Here is a 17248-nt window from a genome sequence, read left to right on the forward strand (position 1 = left end):
TGGGAGGGGCGTGGCCTCTGCGCGCACGCGCGTTGGCGCGCGCCGGCCCGGATTGAGTTCTGCGCGGGGTGGCTGGGCGAGCCGGTGGCGGTGCTGCGCTGGGTGGCTGCCGCTCCACGTGCTCCCGGCGGCCGGTTGAGACCGTTGGCGGGGTCGGCTGACAGGTGAGAACTGCTTGGAGCCCCGGGACCTGGAGGAAGGGCGATGGTGGCATGGCTGCCTGCCTTGAGGACTCGCTCGCGGGCAAAACCAAGAGTTTTGAGCTCCTGGAGACATTGCTTCCCGGTTTTTAGTCCGGCACTCGGGGCCGGCCAGATGGTACGGTTAGTCCTCAGCGCACAGGGCTTTTAGACCTGCTGGCTGATGGGGAGAGGGCTTTTCTCTGAGGCTCGAGAACTAGGTCCGGAGGAAAGACCTTATGGCTCCTGGAGCTCAGAGGACCAAAGACCTAAGTGTCCGCGAATCCCCAAATATCGATCTAGATACAAGCTACTTAACCTAGAGGTGCCCAGCTCCACGTCTGTCCAAAAGGGATACCAGAGAATCTAATTTAGGGTGTATGTGAAGTTTACAGGGGTAAAAGGCTTGGCGTATAGTGGTTGCTCAGCATGTGTCAGGATTTTTCCTGCAGCACCTACCTCCTAGGAGATAGAGGTAAGAGAGATGATAGGGGTCTATGTGCCCTCAAGCCTAGCTTCTGGCCATCGAAGCCTAGGGATATGGAGCCTGCTCAAATTGTGTCTAGAGTCTACTGTCTACCATAGTGCCTAACACCTTCACGTTATTCAGATGAGGCTGTGGTGAGACCTGAACTGCCTCCACCGAAGCAGGGCCATGGCTTGGATTCTTTGAGCTTCAGTGGAAACATGTGGCCCACTCATGGTCTTACCCCTGGGGTCCCAAAGTGGAGATATGTGCTGTTTTTTTCTCTTTCAGTGTACCTGTGATTTCTAGGAATTCTGGAAGGAGCTTGTGCCTAGTTATAGTGGGCCAACTCCCTATTTCAGAGATGGGGAGAAATTGAAGTTTAAAGGGAGCAGTTGTCAGCCTGGCCTTTAAGATGTCCTGGTTTTAGGGCAGATGTTGTCTCTGTGTGTGCATGAGTTAAACAAGTGATAGTCCAGTCTGTAAAGTGCTTGACACACAAGCATGAAGACCTGAATTTCCATGCCCAGAACCCAGGTTAAAAAGCAAGGTGTGGTGACGGAACCCTGTGGCTCCCTAGCCAGCTCGCCTAGTAAACTCCCAGTGAGAGAGAGACAAGGTAGGGGGCTGGAGGTATGGCTCAGGGATTAAGAGTATTTGCTGCTCTTCCGGGGGACCTGAGTTCAGTTCTCAACACCCAAAATCTAAGAGATCTATATTAGTCGGGGTTCTCTAGAGTCACAGAACTTATGGGATATTTATATATTAAGGGAATTCAATGTAATGACTTTTATAGTCTATAATCCAACTAACCTAACAATGGCAGCTATGAATGGGAAGCCCAAGAATCTAGAAGTTTCTCCGTCCCACAAGGCTGGGTGTTTTAGCTGGTCTTCTGTATAAGCTGGAATTCTGAAGAATTAGGTTTCAAGAGATGTGCTGGCAAGTAGGTGCAAGCAGAAGAAGAGTGAGTCTCCCTTCTTCCAATGTCCTTATGTGGGCCTACAGCAGACCTTGTGCCCCAGATTAAAGGTGTGTACCATCGTGCCTGGATTTGGAACTGGCTCTGTCTGTCCCAGACTGGCCTTGAACTCAGAGATCTGCTTGCCTCAGTCTTCCTGGGTTTAAAGGTGTGCTACCTTGCCTGGGCCACTGTGCCTCTAGATGTCCATGTCAAAATCCAGGTCAGAAGCCTGTTTCTTCTGGATCATAGGTGTGCCCTCCATTTCTATATTGTAGTTCATTCCAGATGTAGTCAAGTTGACAACCAGGAATAGTCATCACGAGATCCGACGCTGCCTTCGGACCTCTAGGAGTACTGGGCACATACTTAGAGGCTCAACACTTATAAACGTAATAAAATAAGTCTTTAGAAAAGGGAAGGTGGGCAACTCCTGAATTTGACCTCTGGCCTCCCCAAGTTGCTCTTGGTTTTAGTGTTTCTCGCAGCAATGGGAACCTAACAGGGCATTGCTGTCTTCGCTTAGCACAGGATTCTGTTTCATAGTCTGTGGCCTTTACACTTCTGATGCTCGTTAGCCTGGACTGAGACTTGGACCTCACTGCATGGCCAGTTGTGCTGGCTTTCTGGTTCTGAGCCTTGCTGTCCTTTGTAGTATGTATTGCATACTTCTCATAAATGAACGGTGTTGTACAGCTGGAGATGCTGTACAGCCAAGGTAACCCTGGGCTCCCTCCCTCCCTCCCCCATCTGAATAATCTCCTTACAAATCTTATCTCATTAGCCCTGCAGGCGGACACACTGATTCCCATTTCATGTCCAATAAATAGGTAGAAAACCAGTTGAGCATGACTCCAGAGTGGTGAACATATGACCTGATTCCAGCCTTCTCCTTAGTTGGTGTTCACACTGTGCCATGGGGACCTGTTTTTCATAGATGCTGCGTGCATGTCTTTTGCTGTATCGCTTTGTCGATTGCTGTATCTTGTTTCTTGGGCTTTAATTCTGGTCTTTCCCAACGACAGACCTGTGGATTCCCAAGGTTTACTCAAGCCTTCCCTCTCCTCTCAAGCTTGACCAGAAACAGCAGTCCTCAGCTGCAAAGGTTGAAAGCTCTACGCTATCTCTTAAGTCAGCAGGTCCTCCTTGCAGAAGCGATTTCCTGATTTTTCAGTGGATCCTTTAGCTAATCACAGCAACTGTTCCCTGTGCTATGATGGCAGTCCGTTTCTTGATATCCAATTAGCTGACTTTTTTCTTGTTCTTACATAAATGTATAAGGATGTCCAGACTAAGTGGCAATAGGCTCTTGTTCTTGCTTGTGCGGTGGAACTGCTGCCCTTGCTGCCTGGCATTTATTTACCTCCATCCACCTTGTGCAAAATGATAGTAAGTGTTTTAGAAGCCAGGCTGTGGTAAACATTAAGCATGGTTCCAGATCCAGAAGTGTGACACGTGTCTTTAAAAAACAGGCTAGACAACAGTACTTGGATAGCCTAGAGTGGTCCTATCAACCCCAGTCTGCCTTTGGTGCCAGGCTGTAGCTGCCCACATGCCTGCCCTTGCTAATCAGCTCTGTTCACAAGCTGAGGAGGAGGGCACAGGACATTGGTGTCAAGGACCTGTGGTTTGTATCTAAGGTGAAGTAGTTGTGCCCTAAAGGTCAGGAGGCCTTTGTACACAAGGATGGACATTTCCATTCAGGACTCAATGGAAGAAAACCATCCTGCTCTTGCTTTGGTTTGTCGTGACCTCACTGGCATGTGTCAGAGGGGCGACGATGATTTATGCTTGAAATCACTGTAAATGGTGCTGAGTTCTTACATGAAGTAGAGAAGCAAGTCCTATGTGTTTCTTAATCCTCAACCTTCATTTCATACTGAGGAAAAGAGTTCTGGGCTAAGTGGCTCTGAGCATTTGGGCTGAATGAAGCCCATAACAGGACTGCTCTCTTATTAGAGTCTGGTGACTAAAAGGCTATGTAAGCATGGAAAGTTACCATGATATTCATAACACTTTAGGAATCTGTTAGAGTGTAGTAGCATGCATGCAGGGGGCGGGGGGGGGGGGTGAGTGCCTGTGCAGATGCCCTCCATGCTGGGTGCACTTGGTGAGGCTGGCACACCTGGGTATGAGAGCTCCTGTGATGGGTTCCTTTTCTTCCTCCCTGACATGCATAAGCCCTAATGAAACATGTTTGTTGGACCTTGTCCACTGAGACCAAGCTGTCTTTCTTCCTTTTAACACCTGTGACCCATTGTGCATGTAGGAATCGTTTCTATAAGGCCATGACATCATTCCCAAGTAAGCTTGTTGTGAGGGCTTAGTTGGTTAGCACCAGTGCATATTCCTATTTCACGCTGAGAACTTGGCTGGTTTTTCTGCCATTGATAGAAGTATGTTACTTCTTGGAGATCACTGGTAAACTTTGAGCTTGCCCTTTTGTTGTGAAATTCACTTATCGGGAGGAGTTTAGGCTTATTATAATCATCTTTATCTTCTTTTTTAGGGCAAGAGTTCAAACCTATATCAGAAAATATCTAATCATTTAACCAAAAATGGTATTTTTTACATGCAATGCATGTGGTGAATCCGTGAAGAAAATACAAGTGGAAAAGCACGTGTCTAACTGCAGAAACTGTGAATGTCTTTCCTGCATTGACTGTGGGAAAGATTTCTGGTAAGTTCTGATAATTCCTGAAGGTCCGGGTATAGAAATCCAGACCCCACAAAGCTTGGGGGAAATACTGGAGCAAAATGAAGGCAGACACTGAGTAGGTTTAAAATAATTTAAATCCACCCAGTCGATGGTGGTGCACGCCTTTAATCCCAGCACTTGGAAGGCAGAGGCAGGCGGATTTCTGAGTTCGAGGCCAGCCTGGTCTACAAAGTGAGTTCCAGGCTATACAGAGAAACCCTGTCTCGAAAAACCAAAAAAAAAAAAAAAAAAAAAAAAAAAAAAAAAAAAAAAAAAAAAAAAAAAAAAAAAAAAAAAAAAAAAAAAAAAAAAAAAAAAAAAAAAAATTAAATCCGCTTTCTTTTCCCAGCTCTGGCTCCCAGATTTGTGACTCAGAGACTAGTTATTTGTTATTAAATGCCTAGGCCATAAGCTTTGGCTCACTCCCAGACTAGCTGATAACTTATTTAACCCATTCAAACGATTCCATGTCTATCACTTGGTTAGTTACCTCTCCTTCAGGAAACCTTATGGTTTGTTGACAAAACTTGGTGTGATTCTTCTCGGAGTGCCCTTTAGTTTTAAGGACTTGTTAAAGAGAAGACTAAAGGGACAGAGAATTTGGGGCTAGCAAGGTGGCACAGTGGGTTTTAAAGCCCGTGCCCTACTAACTTGACCACCTAAGTTCCATCCCCAGGACCCAAGGTGGAAGAGAGCTGACTCCCCAAATTGTTCTCTCACTTCTGTGTGTACTCTGTGGCACTTAGAACACACACGCTTTTGAGGGGCCTGTAGCAGAAGGGAATAAGGTTCGGTGGCAGAGCTCTTGCCTGGTGAGCATGAGGCCCTAGATTCATTCCCAGCACCATTAAAAACAACCCATGTTTTTAGAGCTAATGTGGCCATTGTGCTTCCTAGCTGGTGTATACGTCCACTGTTACCCAGTGTGGGGCAGTGAGCACTCAGGAGAAGGGAGGGTGGAGCTTTGATGTTTTGTCAGTGCGTTGCTCTGAAAAAAGAAGCAAATAAGCTGGAAAACAAATAGGCTAAGAGTTAGGCTGTCTGTGCAGTTGGCCAGGTGTGGAAAGTCTTTGAGAGCCACTAGCATGCTGTCAGCCTAGTGACCAGACTTGGGTCCCTCTGCAGGGGTGATGACTACAAAAGCCATGTGAAGTGCATCAGTGAAGGTCAGAAGTACGGAGGCAAAGGCTATGAAGCCAAGACACACAAAGGTGATGCAAAACAGCAGGCATGGATTCAGGTAAGGGTCTCTCCCATCCTACTGCTCATCCCCCGCCTGCTTCCTCCTGGGGGCTCAGCAGATGTGAGTCCCTGAGACAGCACGTCTTAGGGTGCAGCAGAAGTGTCAGAACATCAGGAAAGATAAAATTGTGCTGCATTTATATCTGGTTCATGTTTGCTCTCAAGATATCTGAGGGTTCCTGCTAACTTCCTTTTGGCTGTAAAACAAAATCAAAGTGTGTACAGGAACACTTGCAGTGGTAGAGGTCCTATAGCTTAGCCATGTCAGCCTGTCACAGCTGAACAAAGTAAACATTTTTACAAATTTAAGGAATTTCCCAGTGAAAATATGTACAGAAGCAGCAAGCCCTGGTTTGCAGCAAGAGAAGATGGGTGGGCAGGTGTGACCTTTGTGCAGACTGCATTCTCCTGGGAATCAGATTAGTGTCCCCACTGAACGGCTCAGAGGGAGTGTGGACTTGGGGTGGTGGCTCTCTCTGAAGGTGCATGCTGCTGTCCTGACCCTCATGGGGGACTGGGAGGAGCTGCCTGGCTGAGTACCCCTGGGAAGCTGCTGAAAGGTTTAGGATGTGTGTAGTGCTGGCAAGATGGCTGAGCTTGGACCCTTCCCCACTGAGCTGTCCTGCTCACCTTTACTTACTACTGTCTGCCATGTGCAAGAACCCATTACCAGGTCAGAGGGCTCCTCCTGGGCCAAGGGTGTTTGTTTGTTTGTTTGTTTGTTTGTTTGTTTGTTTGTTTTTCGAGACAGGGTTTCTCTGTAGCCCTGGCTGTCCTGGAGCTCACTTTGTAGACCAGGCTGGCCTTGAACTCAGAAAGCCACCTGCCTCTGCCTCTGCCTCCTGAGTGCTGGGATTAAAGGTGTGCGCCACCATGCCCAGCTTGCAAAGGTTTGTATAGTTTCACATTTTAGAATGTAGGTCCTTGATTCATTTTAAGGTGGTTTTTGTATAACATAAGGTAAGCATCTAATTTCCCTGTGGGGAATCCACTATTTCTGGCATCATTTGTTGGAAAGGGGATCTGTTCTCCCATAGACTCTTCTTGACATCCTTTTGAAAAACCCCTTGACCATATCCTCAGGGGTTTATTCCTGCATTTTCTGTTCTTTTCCAGTGGTCTTTGTGGCAGTACCACACTCTTTAGATTATTGTAGCTTTGTAGTAAGTTTTGAAATTAAAAAAAAAAAAACAAAACAAAAACCTATCATTTTTCAAAATTGTTTTGTTGTTTGGAGTCCGTCAGGGTTCCATGAATTAGAGCACACTTATGCTGGACTTTACCAGGGCTTTCAGGTTGACATCTAAATGTTGTCAGTCCATGAATGCCGTCTTTATTCTTGTAACTGACTGTCCGGTGCCCAGTTCCTTCACCGCTTTGGCTATGGCTCTTGATGTTGTGCTGCAGATGGAATTCTCCTAATGTTCACGTCTGAATTGGTTGTTTGTTTGTTTGGTTTTTGTTTTTGTTTTTTGGTGTATAAAAAAGCAGCTTGTTCTTTAAGAGGTGAGTGTGTGTCCTGCAGCTCTGCTGAATGCGTTGTTAATTCTAACTGGCTGTGTCCTGTAGCACTTTCTACATGCAAGACCACATTCCCTCAAACACTGCCTGTACACGTGTGACCTGATTTTGTTCTTTCTGTTAGGGGGGGGCTTTGGCTTCTTTTTCTTGCTTAACCACTTTGGCCAGGACTCCAGTGCTGTGCTGAATAGGAGAATGTTTGCCATTATGCATAGATGTAAATATAGAGTCTTGGTTTAAAATGTGAGAGCCCTTTGGCCATGCCAAGGACTTGAGTTTGGCTTCATGTAATTATGTCATGTGTTTATTTTCTTCTATCTTAAATAGAAAATTAATGAGTTAATAAAGAAACCCAACGTCAGCCCCAAGGTGCGAGAACTTTTGCAGCAAATCAGTGCTTTTGATAATGTTCCCAGAAAAAAGGCGAAGTTTCAGGTATGGATTTAAATGACTTCCTAAACCATGGTGTGACCCATCTGTGGCCTGCAGAGGAACAGTGGCTCTTTGTCTTGTGTCCACAGAACTGGATGAAAAACAGCCTGAAAGTGCACAGCGACTCCGTTCTAGAGCAGGTGTGGGATATTTTCTCCGAAGCGTCCAGCAGTGTGAGTCAACTCCACTTTGCCACTGCAATATGGTAGAGAACTGGGAATAAGGAAATGGGGTGCCATGTGTGGGGATGGCATTTCTAGGGAATCTCTGTGCTCTCTCCTTGATGGGCAGGGATGATCTGGGAGCACCTGCGGTGCAGAGACAGCCATTCACCCTACATGTTTGGCAATGGGGCCTGTGTTTGTGAAATGATTGGCACAGCAGTCAGGCTGAGTGCAGGGGCGTGGTCCAGGATTCCATGACTGGCTGACCTGTTTCTGGCCCCTGTGTGTTTTGTGTGTGTTGGGTCATGGTCACATCATTTAGCCTCTGAACCTCAGCTTCCCGATCTAAAACATGAAGGGTACATTATACTTTTTATTTATTCCTCACTTATTGCAGACCTTAAGTATCTTAGGAGTGGCTTGGTGGTGCTATGAAAGAAATTTAAACAGGCTGAGGACATCATACCTGAGTGGTCTTTCAGCCTAGAGTGGGGGCCCCAGACTCCCTGCATGTTGTAGCGTTGTGGTTGGTCAGTCTTGAGTCTGCTTCTGTTACTGGAAGAACACTTGAACCGTTAACCTTCTGTTGAGAAAAGCAATTAGAGATCCGGTGTAGACTACAGGAACAGGACTTGACTTTCCCTTCTTTACCCAATTTGTTGGTTCCATTGTTAGTTTACAGCTATCCACTGACATGCTGTTTGGGAACTTGGTTCAGCTGTTTGAGAGGGGGATGCCCTGAGTAGTCTTGCAGTCGTCAGGATTTTAGAACTTGTCATACCAGCATGAGGAACCTGAGTTTGGGTTCTCATACAAGCTTGGCATGGCGGTGCTTGTCTGTAGCCCCAGCAATGAGGAGCAGAGGCAGGTGGATCCCAAGGACTTGTTAGCCTGAATAAAAAGCTCTGGGTTCTGTGTCTCAAAATATAAGGTGGAAAGGGACTAAGAAGACACCCGATGTTGGCCTTTGGCTCCCACGTCTGTACACAGAGTGAGTGCACCTGTAGCCATGCACACACACAACAGGAAAATTAGTCTGAGCAGCAAAGTGAAATCAGAAGGGAACTTACCTTTGTGGTATATCTTGTATTTGTCTCTCCACAATACACAGATTGGACCATTGACATCTTAAAATAATGTATCATTTAATTGACATGCGTATTTTATGTATTTATATATAATTTACATATATATAATTACATAATTTAAAGGTTATTTCTATTTTCACAAAAAATTCAAAGATTTTTAAATTGCTTAGTTCACTTGCAGGGTTTTGGTTTTTTTTCTAGTTCTTTTGAATTTATGAACTCATTAAAAAAACAGAGGACAACGAGCAGTCAGCTTCTGCTGTGCTCTGACAGAACATAGCTGCAGTGAGTAAGACGTAAATAAAAAGTGGATAGTAGCAGACCCTGTACCTCTGCCCAGGGACCATCTACAGAACAAAAGGTCTCAGGCTCCGTTAAGCCTTGGCTTGGGATGTAACTGCAGATGTGGCAGGGGTGCAGTTTTTTTATTTCTGATGTCCAACTTCTCCTCATGTCAGAGTTAACAGGGGCCATGGGTGCAGTCATCATTAGGTGATGTGCCTGCCCTAGTGCAGCTGAGTGGTGGAAACAGACAAGAGCGGATGAGGGGTTACATAAGGCCAGGTCTGAGAGGAGCAGAAGGCAGAAGGCAAAGAAGATAGGCATGGGGTATTCTCTGGGGAGTGGTCGGGTGAGGTACTGTTGAGGAGCAGAGAGCGGAGGAGGAGGGAAAGAACTAAGTCTCTAGGAGCTGCTGGGTGCCTTCCTCCTGCAGCCATGAGCTACATGGACACCAGTCGGAGACCGGGTCTAAGCTTAGTAGAAGGGAAGTTGAAGGCTCTGGCACTCAGTGCTCATGTCCTACTACTGGGGCACTGAACGCCTCCAAAGGCCCATGTGCTGAAGGCTGATCATTAGCCTTTGGCACTATTGGGAGGTGTGGAGCTTTTAACCAGTGGGTCCCGATCAGATGAAGTGAGAACATTGAGGACATGCCTTTAAGTTAGGGGGAGACCTCAGTCCCTGCCTTGTTCTCTTTGTGTCTGATTCCTTAGCTGTGCATGGAGGTTGCACATGCTCTGTCTTGGCAAGTGACTCAGCCACACACAGTAGTCACACATGTTGTTCTCCAGCTGAAGCAGTTCCTTCTAGCCCTGGACCTGGACCTGAGCCCAGCACTGCAGACACATAGCTCCCTGACTTAGCCCATACCTGACTGCTCTCCCCTCATTCAGATAAAGGCTGACAGTGAGCCACATCACAGGCTGGCTTCATTCCACCCTTTTATACCATAAATACAGGTTCCAGAAGGGGGCATGAACTTGGGCGAGGGGTGTGTGGTGTTCATTTTGTGTTTGTATTGCTAAGTTTTAGCTGTTGGATATTAGAGTTATAAACAGTGTAGTGTGGACAGTAGGCCTGGCCAGACTAGGTACTTAGATGATTCCTGTTTTTATTTCATAAGGAGCAAGAGCAGCAGCAGCCACCCAGCCATACGGCCAAGCCACATGCAGAGATGCCGATCACTAAAGTTCCATCTGCAAAAACAAATGGCACCACAGAAGAGCAAACCGAGGCGAAGAAGAATAAAAGAGAAAGGAAGGAGGAACGGCAAAAAAACAGGAAGAAAGAGAAGAAAGAGCTGAAGCTAGAAAACCACCAGGAAAGCCTGAGGGGCCAGAAGCCAAAGAAGCGCAAGAAGAACCAGGAGGCCGGACATGAGGCTGCTGGGGAGGAGGCCGCCGAGGCCAGCGGCCCACCGGAGAAGAAGAAAGCCCATGAGGCTTCTGAAGAGGGAGCAGACAGAAATGGGGGCCCTGGGGAGGATGCTGCCGAGGGGCAGACCAAGACAGCAGCAGGAAAACGGAAGCGGCAAAAGCACTCAGGAGGTGTGTGCCAGCCTGTGTGCGCATTGGGTTCTCAGTGGGACTGAGCCCAGGTACAGGAAAATGTGTTAGGCCTCGCATTGTGGGCCAAGTAAGAAGAGCAGAAGCCCTAGGGGGTTCAGCTGACCTCACTTCTCAGCCTTTTTTTGTTCTTCATTAGCAAGCATGATATCAGAACCTGCAGAGTGAGGTGCTGGGGGGTGGGGGGTGGGAATAGACAACTGGTGCTGATGCTGAGCTGGGCTTTTGGGAGTGCTAGCCACTAACCTCACTTTTGCTTCTGTAACAGCTGAGTCTGGTTACAAGAAAAAAAAGATGAAGTTACCAGGGCAGCCTGAAGAGGGAGAGGCTAAGGACCACGAGGCTCCATCGAAAGGTACCACTGCCTATGTTGACTCCAAGTGGGGAGGGAGGGGTGCTCCTTGCCAGAGGTAGGCCAGGCACTTCCTTGCAGGGTCACACCCATCAGAGGCCCAGCGAAGACTTTTGAAGTTAATCCAGTGTTCCAGGCCTTTATGTTGGTGCCACAGTCTCAAGTCTCTCTTAAGGAGGGGGTGGGGGGGAGGTCCTTGATTGAAAATACATAGAGATGTTGGCTAGCGTTTCACTACTGTGACAAATATCTGAGATGATCAAACTATAAAATCAATTAGTTTTGGCTCATGGTCACTAAGCCCTGTTGATTTGGGGTCTGTGGTAGGGCTCTGCTATTCAAAAGGCCAGGAAAGAAAAGAAGAGGCTCAGGTCCCACAGCCTCTTAAAGGTCACATCTACTAGTGTCCGACCTTGACAAGGTTTCTATACTTGTCAGTGTCACTGAGCTGGGTCTCAGCCTCTAGGGAACTTCAGATCCAGACCGTAGCAATGTATTTATTGCCCTTGGAATTGGCAGTGAATTCAGTGAGGTTTTCCAAGGTTCTTCCCTTCTTACCTTCCCCATCTGTCTTGTCTGATCCTCGTCCTGTAGAGATGTTCCCTCTCTGTCAGTCTCTTCTAGTATCTCTGTACATGCAGCTCCATAGACACCTCCCCATCCCTTAAGCCTTCCATATATATGCCATCAGACTCCAAGGCCTTGACTTCTCTAAATACCACCTCTCACACAGAGCTCCTGTGTCGTGAAGCTGGAAGGTCTTTTGTAAAGTGACAGTTCACACTCTGTGGACCCCCACCCTCTCATCCTGCCAGTGGGAATAAGCCAAGATGGGAGTTATAGCCGTGGGTGAAGGCTCAGTGACTGCCCAAGCCCAGTCAGATCTCTTGAAGCCTCTCTCCAACTTTGTAGACCAAAGGCATTTAAAGATTAAATTGTGCCAGGTGGTGGTGGCACACGCCTTTAATCCCAGCACTTGGGAGGCAGAGGCAGGTGGATTTCTGAGTTCGAGGCGAGCCTGGTCTACAGAGTGAGTTCCAGGATAGCCAGAGCTACACAGAGAAACCCTGTCTCAAAAAAAAAAAAAAAAAAAAACAAAGATTAAATTGTTGCTTTTCTTGGCCTTTTGTCCATTTTCTGGTTGGATTTGAGGTTCTTGTTTTCTCACTGGTGTGATTTGAGGCTTGTTTATGTATCATATTTGTGAGTTATACATACCTATTTACTTTTTTTTGTTTTCAAGACATGGTTTCTCTGTATCCCTGGCTGTCCTGGGCTCTGTAGACCAGGCTGACTTTGCACTCTGCCATCTGCCTACCTCTGCCTCTCAAGCACTGGGATTAAAGATGTGCACCACTACATCCAGCCACTTCTCTCCCCACCCCCACCCTTTCTCCCCCTGTAAAGCTTGAACTGGGCCTTGCCTACCCTAAACAGTCTTATTACTAAGCTTCATCCATAGCCTTTTTTATTATTTTGGGACAGAAACATCACTAAGGTTGTCTGGGCTGGCCTTGACCCTATTTTATACAAGAATCCACAAGTAGCCTCCAAGTAGTTGGGATTACAGGCCTTTGCCTCACAGCCTACTTCTGCTTACCTGGCTTTCTCCCCAGACCTAAGGTAGTGGGGGTTCCTGTTGCCGGGTAGTTGTGAAGGAGGTCCGAGGAGACTGTCCTAACTGTGAGGCTTAATCTGAGGCCCCTCTGTCCTCTAATCAATCACTGTGGAGGACCTTGGTGCCGGGCTAGGGAAGGACTTGGGATCTTGTTCATGGGAAAGTCATGTCATTTCCTAGGAAGCAAAAAACTATGCAGACACTTTTTCTTTGCCTTTGGAAGACAAGACAAGTCACACAGCCTTGTGCATCATTCTTTGTATTGTAGGTAAATTCAACTGGAAGGGGACCATTAAGGCTGTTTTGAAACAGGCTCCAGACAACGAGATATCAGTCAAGAAGTTAAAGAAAAAGGTACATCCCATAACAGAAGCAGGCATGGGACAGCTGGGGAGGGGGGTGGTTTTTATGTATGTATGAGAGAGAGAGAGAGATTTCCAGAGCTGCTCACATGGCCCCTTGGACGTACAACTCGAACAGGCCCATCCTGTTAGCAAGCCGGGTGGCTTTCCAACTTTGGACCTGAGTGAAGACTGCATTGCCTACAACTGGCTGTACTGGAAATGATCAGACGTGATCTTTCCATGCACCTTGCTCTCCTGCTGATGTCAATGACTGCTGATGCTTTTTCCAGAAAAGTTTTATTGCATTTATTTACGTGTGTGTGTGTGTGTGTTCTGTACACACACGTGGACACATGAAGGTCAGAGAACAGCTTGTATGAGTCTGTTCTTTCTTCTATGTAGCCCTAGGGAATGAACTTGAGTCTTCAGCCTTGCAAGGCAAGTCCCTTCACAACTGAGCCATCTTGCCAGCCCTTTTCTCTTTGAGGCTGTAGCTCTGTGTGGCATGCAGTTGTGTGCACACTGAGGCAGCTGCTTATCTTCATGAGCATTAGCAGAGCTCACTTGTATGACTGTCATCTGAATGTCTTTTATTTTGTAATGTTGGTCCACATCTGGGCCTTTCCCCATGTACTTCATCCCCTTGACGTGTGTTTCTTTTTGTCAAGGTTATAGCTCAGTACCATGCGGTGATGAACGACCATCACACATCGGAGGAGGAGCTCCTGGCCATCTTCAACAGGAAGATCAGCAGGAACCCCACCTTTAAGGTGCTGAAGGACAGAGTAAAGCTTCTGAAGTGAGGCTCTGTGGCTTCACACTCTGTCATCCTATTGGCTGCTTCCCTCTACTATTTGTAAAATGTGTAATGAATTATAACAACCTGAAGATTGCTTTCTGAAACTGTTTTTAAGTTAAGGGAAAAAGTATATTTTTGTTAAAACTTTCATGAAAAAATAAAATATATCCTTGTCGAATTCTGTATCTATGATAACAAATTCTTGTACTTTAAGAAAATACTGAGGGAAACTATACACAGTATTGTAATGATAAATGAAAATAGATTTCCATTTAATGAGGTAGGGGTGTTGTTTAGGCCTCTGACCAGATGCTACCTGCTGGAGATCCAGTGCAGATCCCTGAATGGTGGTGACTGGAATTTTACCTGTGGTAATCCTTGTTTAGGCAGGGGTGACTGTTGGGGGCCGGCCAGCAGCCCGCAACGTGATCAGTTCAACTGAGATGGCAGCACCGAGCTGAAAAGAGAGGAAACTAGACGGGGAGGAAAAAGAAACGAGGCCAAGACAAGTTCATCCTGTTCAAAGCCCAATTTTACTTGTTCAGACACTCAGTTATAAAGGAAGGGGAAGGGAACCCGATTCCCGCCGAATGGTCTCAGGGTCCAGTAGCAGGGTGAACACGTGTGGCTCCAAGCAGCAAAGCGGCACGGTCCAGCAGTGGGCGTGGCAGAATGAATGAGCAGGAAACTCCACCCTTGAGCCAGAAGGTTCCAGGCTGGGGGTGGGGAGGCTACAGTGACAATCTGCAGAGGAGGCCTTACTGTGACAGGATGCAGATGCAGCCAAGTTGTCAGGACGACATAGAGAAGGGTGACAAGAAAGCTGGTCTGCGTGTCTACCGACACCCTGTGCCACCTCGTACTGACAGTTGACATTTTACCCACAAATCCCTTACCTTCAGCAAGAATTATCCCTTGGCCAGTGTCATTCACTCATCCCTAGGATAGAAGCAATATGGCAACCAAAACAAGTGTTGGAAGGACAGCCTGTGGCCAGGCAGATAGGGTGACTATGTAGGCTTCCACTTAGCTGCTGGGCTTGTGCTTAGGGACATGCTACTTTGTGGGGATGAGTTGAGTGGCTCTATGTCCTGGCTTGGTCCCTTACCAATAACTCCTGAACCTCACCTCCCTCATCTGGACAGTTGAGATGTAAAGATCCCTTTAGGGTTGGAAGGAATGTACTGTCATTACCTCATGCTAGGCATACAGCCCATTTGGTGGCTGCTTTCGTTGTCTTTGGAGGCAGCTATTGAGCTGGGGGAATCAATCCTTGGACATTCTGCAAACAAAGAGTAAAGTGGAGACTGCCCCAGACTATACCTAATGAGGGACAAAAAGCCTTATGCCTGCTAAGGTCATCCTGAGACAGCTCTCTTCAAGTGCCCAGGGAGAAGTGGACCCCATCGTGCAACCCTAGGGGAGTTTCAAAAAATGCCCAGATACTACGGTGTTTGACAACGTGCAATCTCATGAACTGTTCCATTTCACTCTGATGCCTTAAGATAGTTGGCGAATATGACAAAATTAAACTAAGCTCCAGCGGACTTACAGGTGGAACAGCTATCCCAGGGCCCAGAGGGTGTGGAACTCCACAAGGCTGCTGCTGTCATCCCGACAGTTGACATCATGGTGGGTATCTGCTGGTCACTGCAGCTGGTGGAGAAGGGCTGGCCATGCAGGTACCTCTGGGGTCTGGCATTACCACACATCCTCCCCTGGTCTGTGCACAGAAGCTTTCCCCAGCTTGGCAGTTGCCTGCCTGATTTTGCAGGGGCTTTAGAAGCTGGAGCCCTCTTTCTCTAAGGGCTCCAGCCTCCTGTTCGTGTTCAGTGTCACACTCAGTGCTGCCCCCTGCTGTCCATGCTCAGGCTCATCTGCAGGGTCTGGCAACCAGGTCTCCCCTAACCTGACCAAGACCTATTTTGACAAACAATGTATTAGCTTGATGCTTTATGATTTGTTGCTTATGTTTATTTTATGTGTATGGGTGTTTCGCTTGCATTAAGTCTGTATCCCACATGTATGTCTGGTTCCTGGAAAGGTTAGAGGGTTTTGGATCTTCCAGAACTAGAATCAGAGATGGTTATAAATTGCCAAAATGTATGGAACTTAAAACTGGAGGAACAGCCAGTGAATTTTTCTTTTTGTTTGTTTGGTTTAGTTTTTAAGACAGGGTTTCTCTATATCCCTGGCTTTCTTAGAACTCACTGTGTAGACCAGGCTGGCTTCAAACTCAAAGATACACCTGCCTCTGTCTCCCGAGTGTGGGAGTAACCAGTGCTGGTGACGCCTGAGCTGTTTCTCCAGTCTGCCTGGTGATTTTTATATTCCTGGAATCAGTCAACTGCATACTTGGAATTTTCCATGATGGAAATTAAATTTCTAAGAGGGTTTGGGGATGGGCTCCATCATCCCACAGGAGACAAAGATGTGTGGCTATTCCATGCTGGGCCTTCTTCAGGACTGAGCACATTGTGAACTCTAGGGACAAACAGGCTCAAAAATGAGTGGAGACAGCTGAGGGTCAAGCTGCCTTCACCTCTCCAGCCAGACTACAATATTCAGGCTCAGGCTGAACATGAGCAGTCGACAGCCATGTGTATGGGGGAAGCTGAGAATTACACAAAATTACTTAACAGGCTTGGTGGAAACTTAAGAGGAGACAGCTTTCCCAGAACCCTGCCCCTCACTCCATTTAAATTCACCCTCCAGGAAGTGACTAGAACAAGCTCCTAACTGTCCACACACACACACTTTCTTAAAGATTTTATTTGTAAGTGTGAATATGTTTGGGTATGTGCAGTGAGTGCAGTACTCATGGAGGACAGAAAAAGTATTAGATCTGCCTGTGAGCTGCCCAATGTGGGTACTGGGAATCGAACTTAGGTCCTCTGAAGCAGCAGCCAGTGATCTTAACCACAGAGCCATCTCTTCAGCAACTATATATCTTCTTTTTAAAATGTATTTTATTATTTTATGTGTATGGGTGCTTTTCCTACCTGTGTGTCTGTGCACCACCTGCATGCAATGCCCACAGAGACCAGAAGAGGGCAACAGATCCCCTGGAACTGGAGTTAACAGCTAGATTGTTGTGAACTGCCAAGTGGGTGCTGGGAATTGAACCCTTGGTCCTCTGGAAGAGCAGCCAGTATTACTAACCACTGAGCGAGCAATCTCTCTAGCCCCATCTCTTTAAAGCTTTTATTTATTTATTTATTTATTTATTTATTTATTTATTTATTTTAATTTTGTGTATGTGTGTGGGTGTTGCACAGGGAATACATGTGCCTGCGGAGCCCAGAAGAAAGCATCAGCTCCTGCAGCCGAGTTATGGGCAGTTGTGAGGCACAGAACATGGGAGCTGGGAACCGAATTTCGGTCCCCTGCAAGGGCAGCAGGCACTCTTAGGCACTGAGCCACCCTTCCTGCTCACAAACAAGTATTCTTTCTATATGTTAAAACAAACACTTGGACAGCCTAATAAAGAGAGTTGTAAAAGACCAGTGTTGTATTTGATTCACTTCCATAGAGATG

At 46.9% G+C, this 17248-nt stretch overlaps 1 protein-coding gene across 2 annotated transcripts; it reads left to right on the forward strand.

Moving 5' to 3' along the window:
* Positions 1-9: 9 nt before the first annotated feature.
* Lyar (Ly1 antibody reactive) lies at positions 10-13896 on the forward strand. Of its 2 annotated transcripts, none has more exons than XM_021162962.1 (9): positions 10-164; positions 4116-4286; positions 5430-5544; positions 7395-7502; positions 7589-7672; positions 10157-10580; positions 10867-10953; positions 12837-12922; positions 13581-13896. In XM_021162962.1, exons 2-9 carry the CDS (start codon positions 4165-4167, stop codon positions 13713-13715), a joined length of 1161 nt encoding a protein of 386 aa, XP_021018621.1. In that variant the 5' UTR covers positions 10-164; positions 4116-4164; the 3' UTR covers positions 13716-13896. The 2 variants fall into 2 exon arrangements, with proteins under 2 accessions (XP_021018621.1, XP_021018623.1); XM_021162964.2 differs by lacking the exon at positions 10-164 and adding an exon at positions 179-318 and having other exon boundaries at positions 13581-13883.
* The last annotated feature ends 3352 nt before the right edge of the window (positions 13897-17248 follow it).

This window comes from Mus caroli, chromosome 5, assembly GCF_900094665.2.
Source record: "Mus caroli chromosome 5, CAROLI_EIJ_v1.1, whole genome shotgun sequence".
NCBI lineage: Eukaryota > Metazoa > Chordata > Mammalia > Rodentia > Muridae > Mus > Mus caroli.

What these genes read in the sequence shown, in the direction of transcription:
- Lyar (XM_021162962.1), top strand. Translation starts at nt 4,165, where the DNA reads ATGGTATTTTTTACATGCAATGCATGTGGTGAATCCGTGAAGAAAATA. An exon ending in AACAGCAGGCATGGATTCAG is followed by an intron (nt 5,545 to 7,394) that starts GTAAGGGTCTCT and finishes TATCTTAAATAG; the next exon opens with AAAATTAATGAGTTAATAAA. An exon ending in CCACGAGGCTCCATCGAAAG is followed by an intron (nt 10,954 to 12,836) that starts GTACCACTGCCT and finishes TTTGTATTGTAG; the next exon opens with GTAAATTCAACTGGAAGGGG.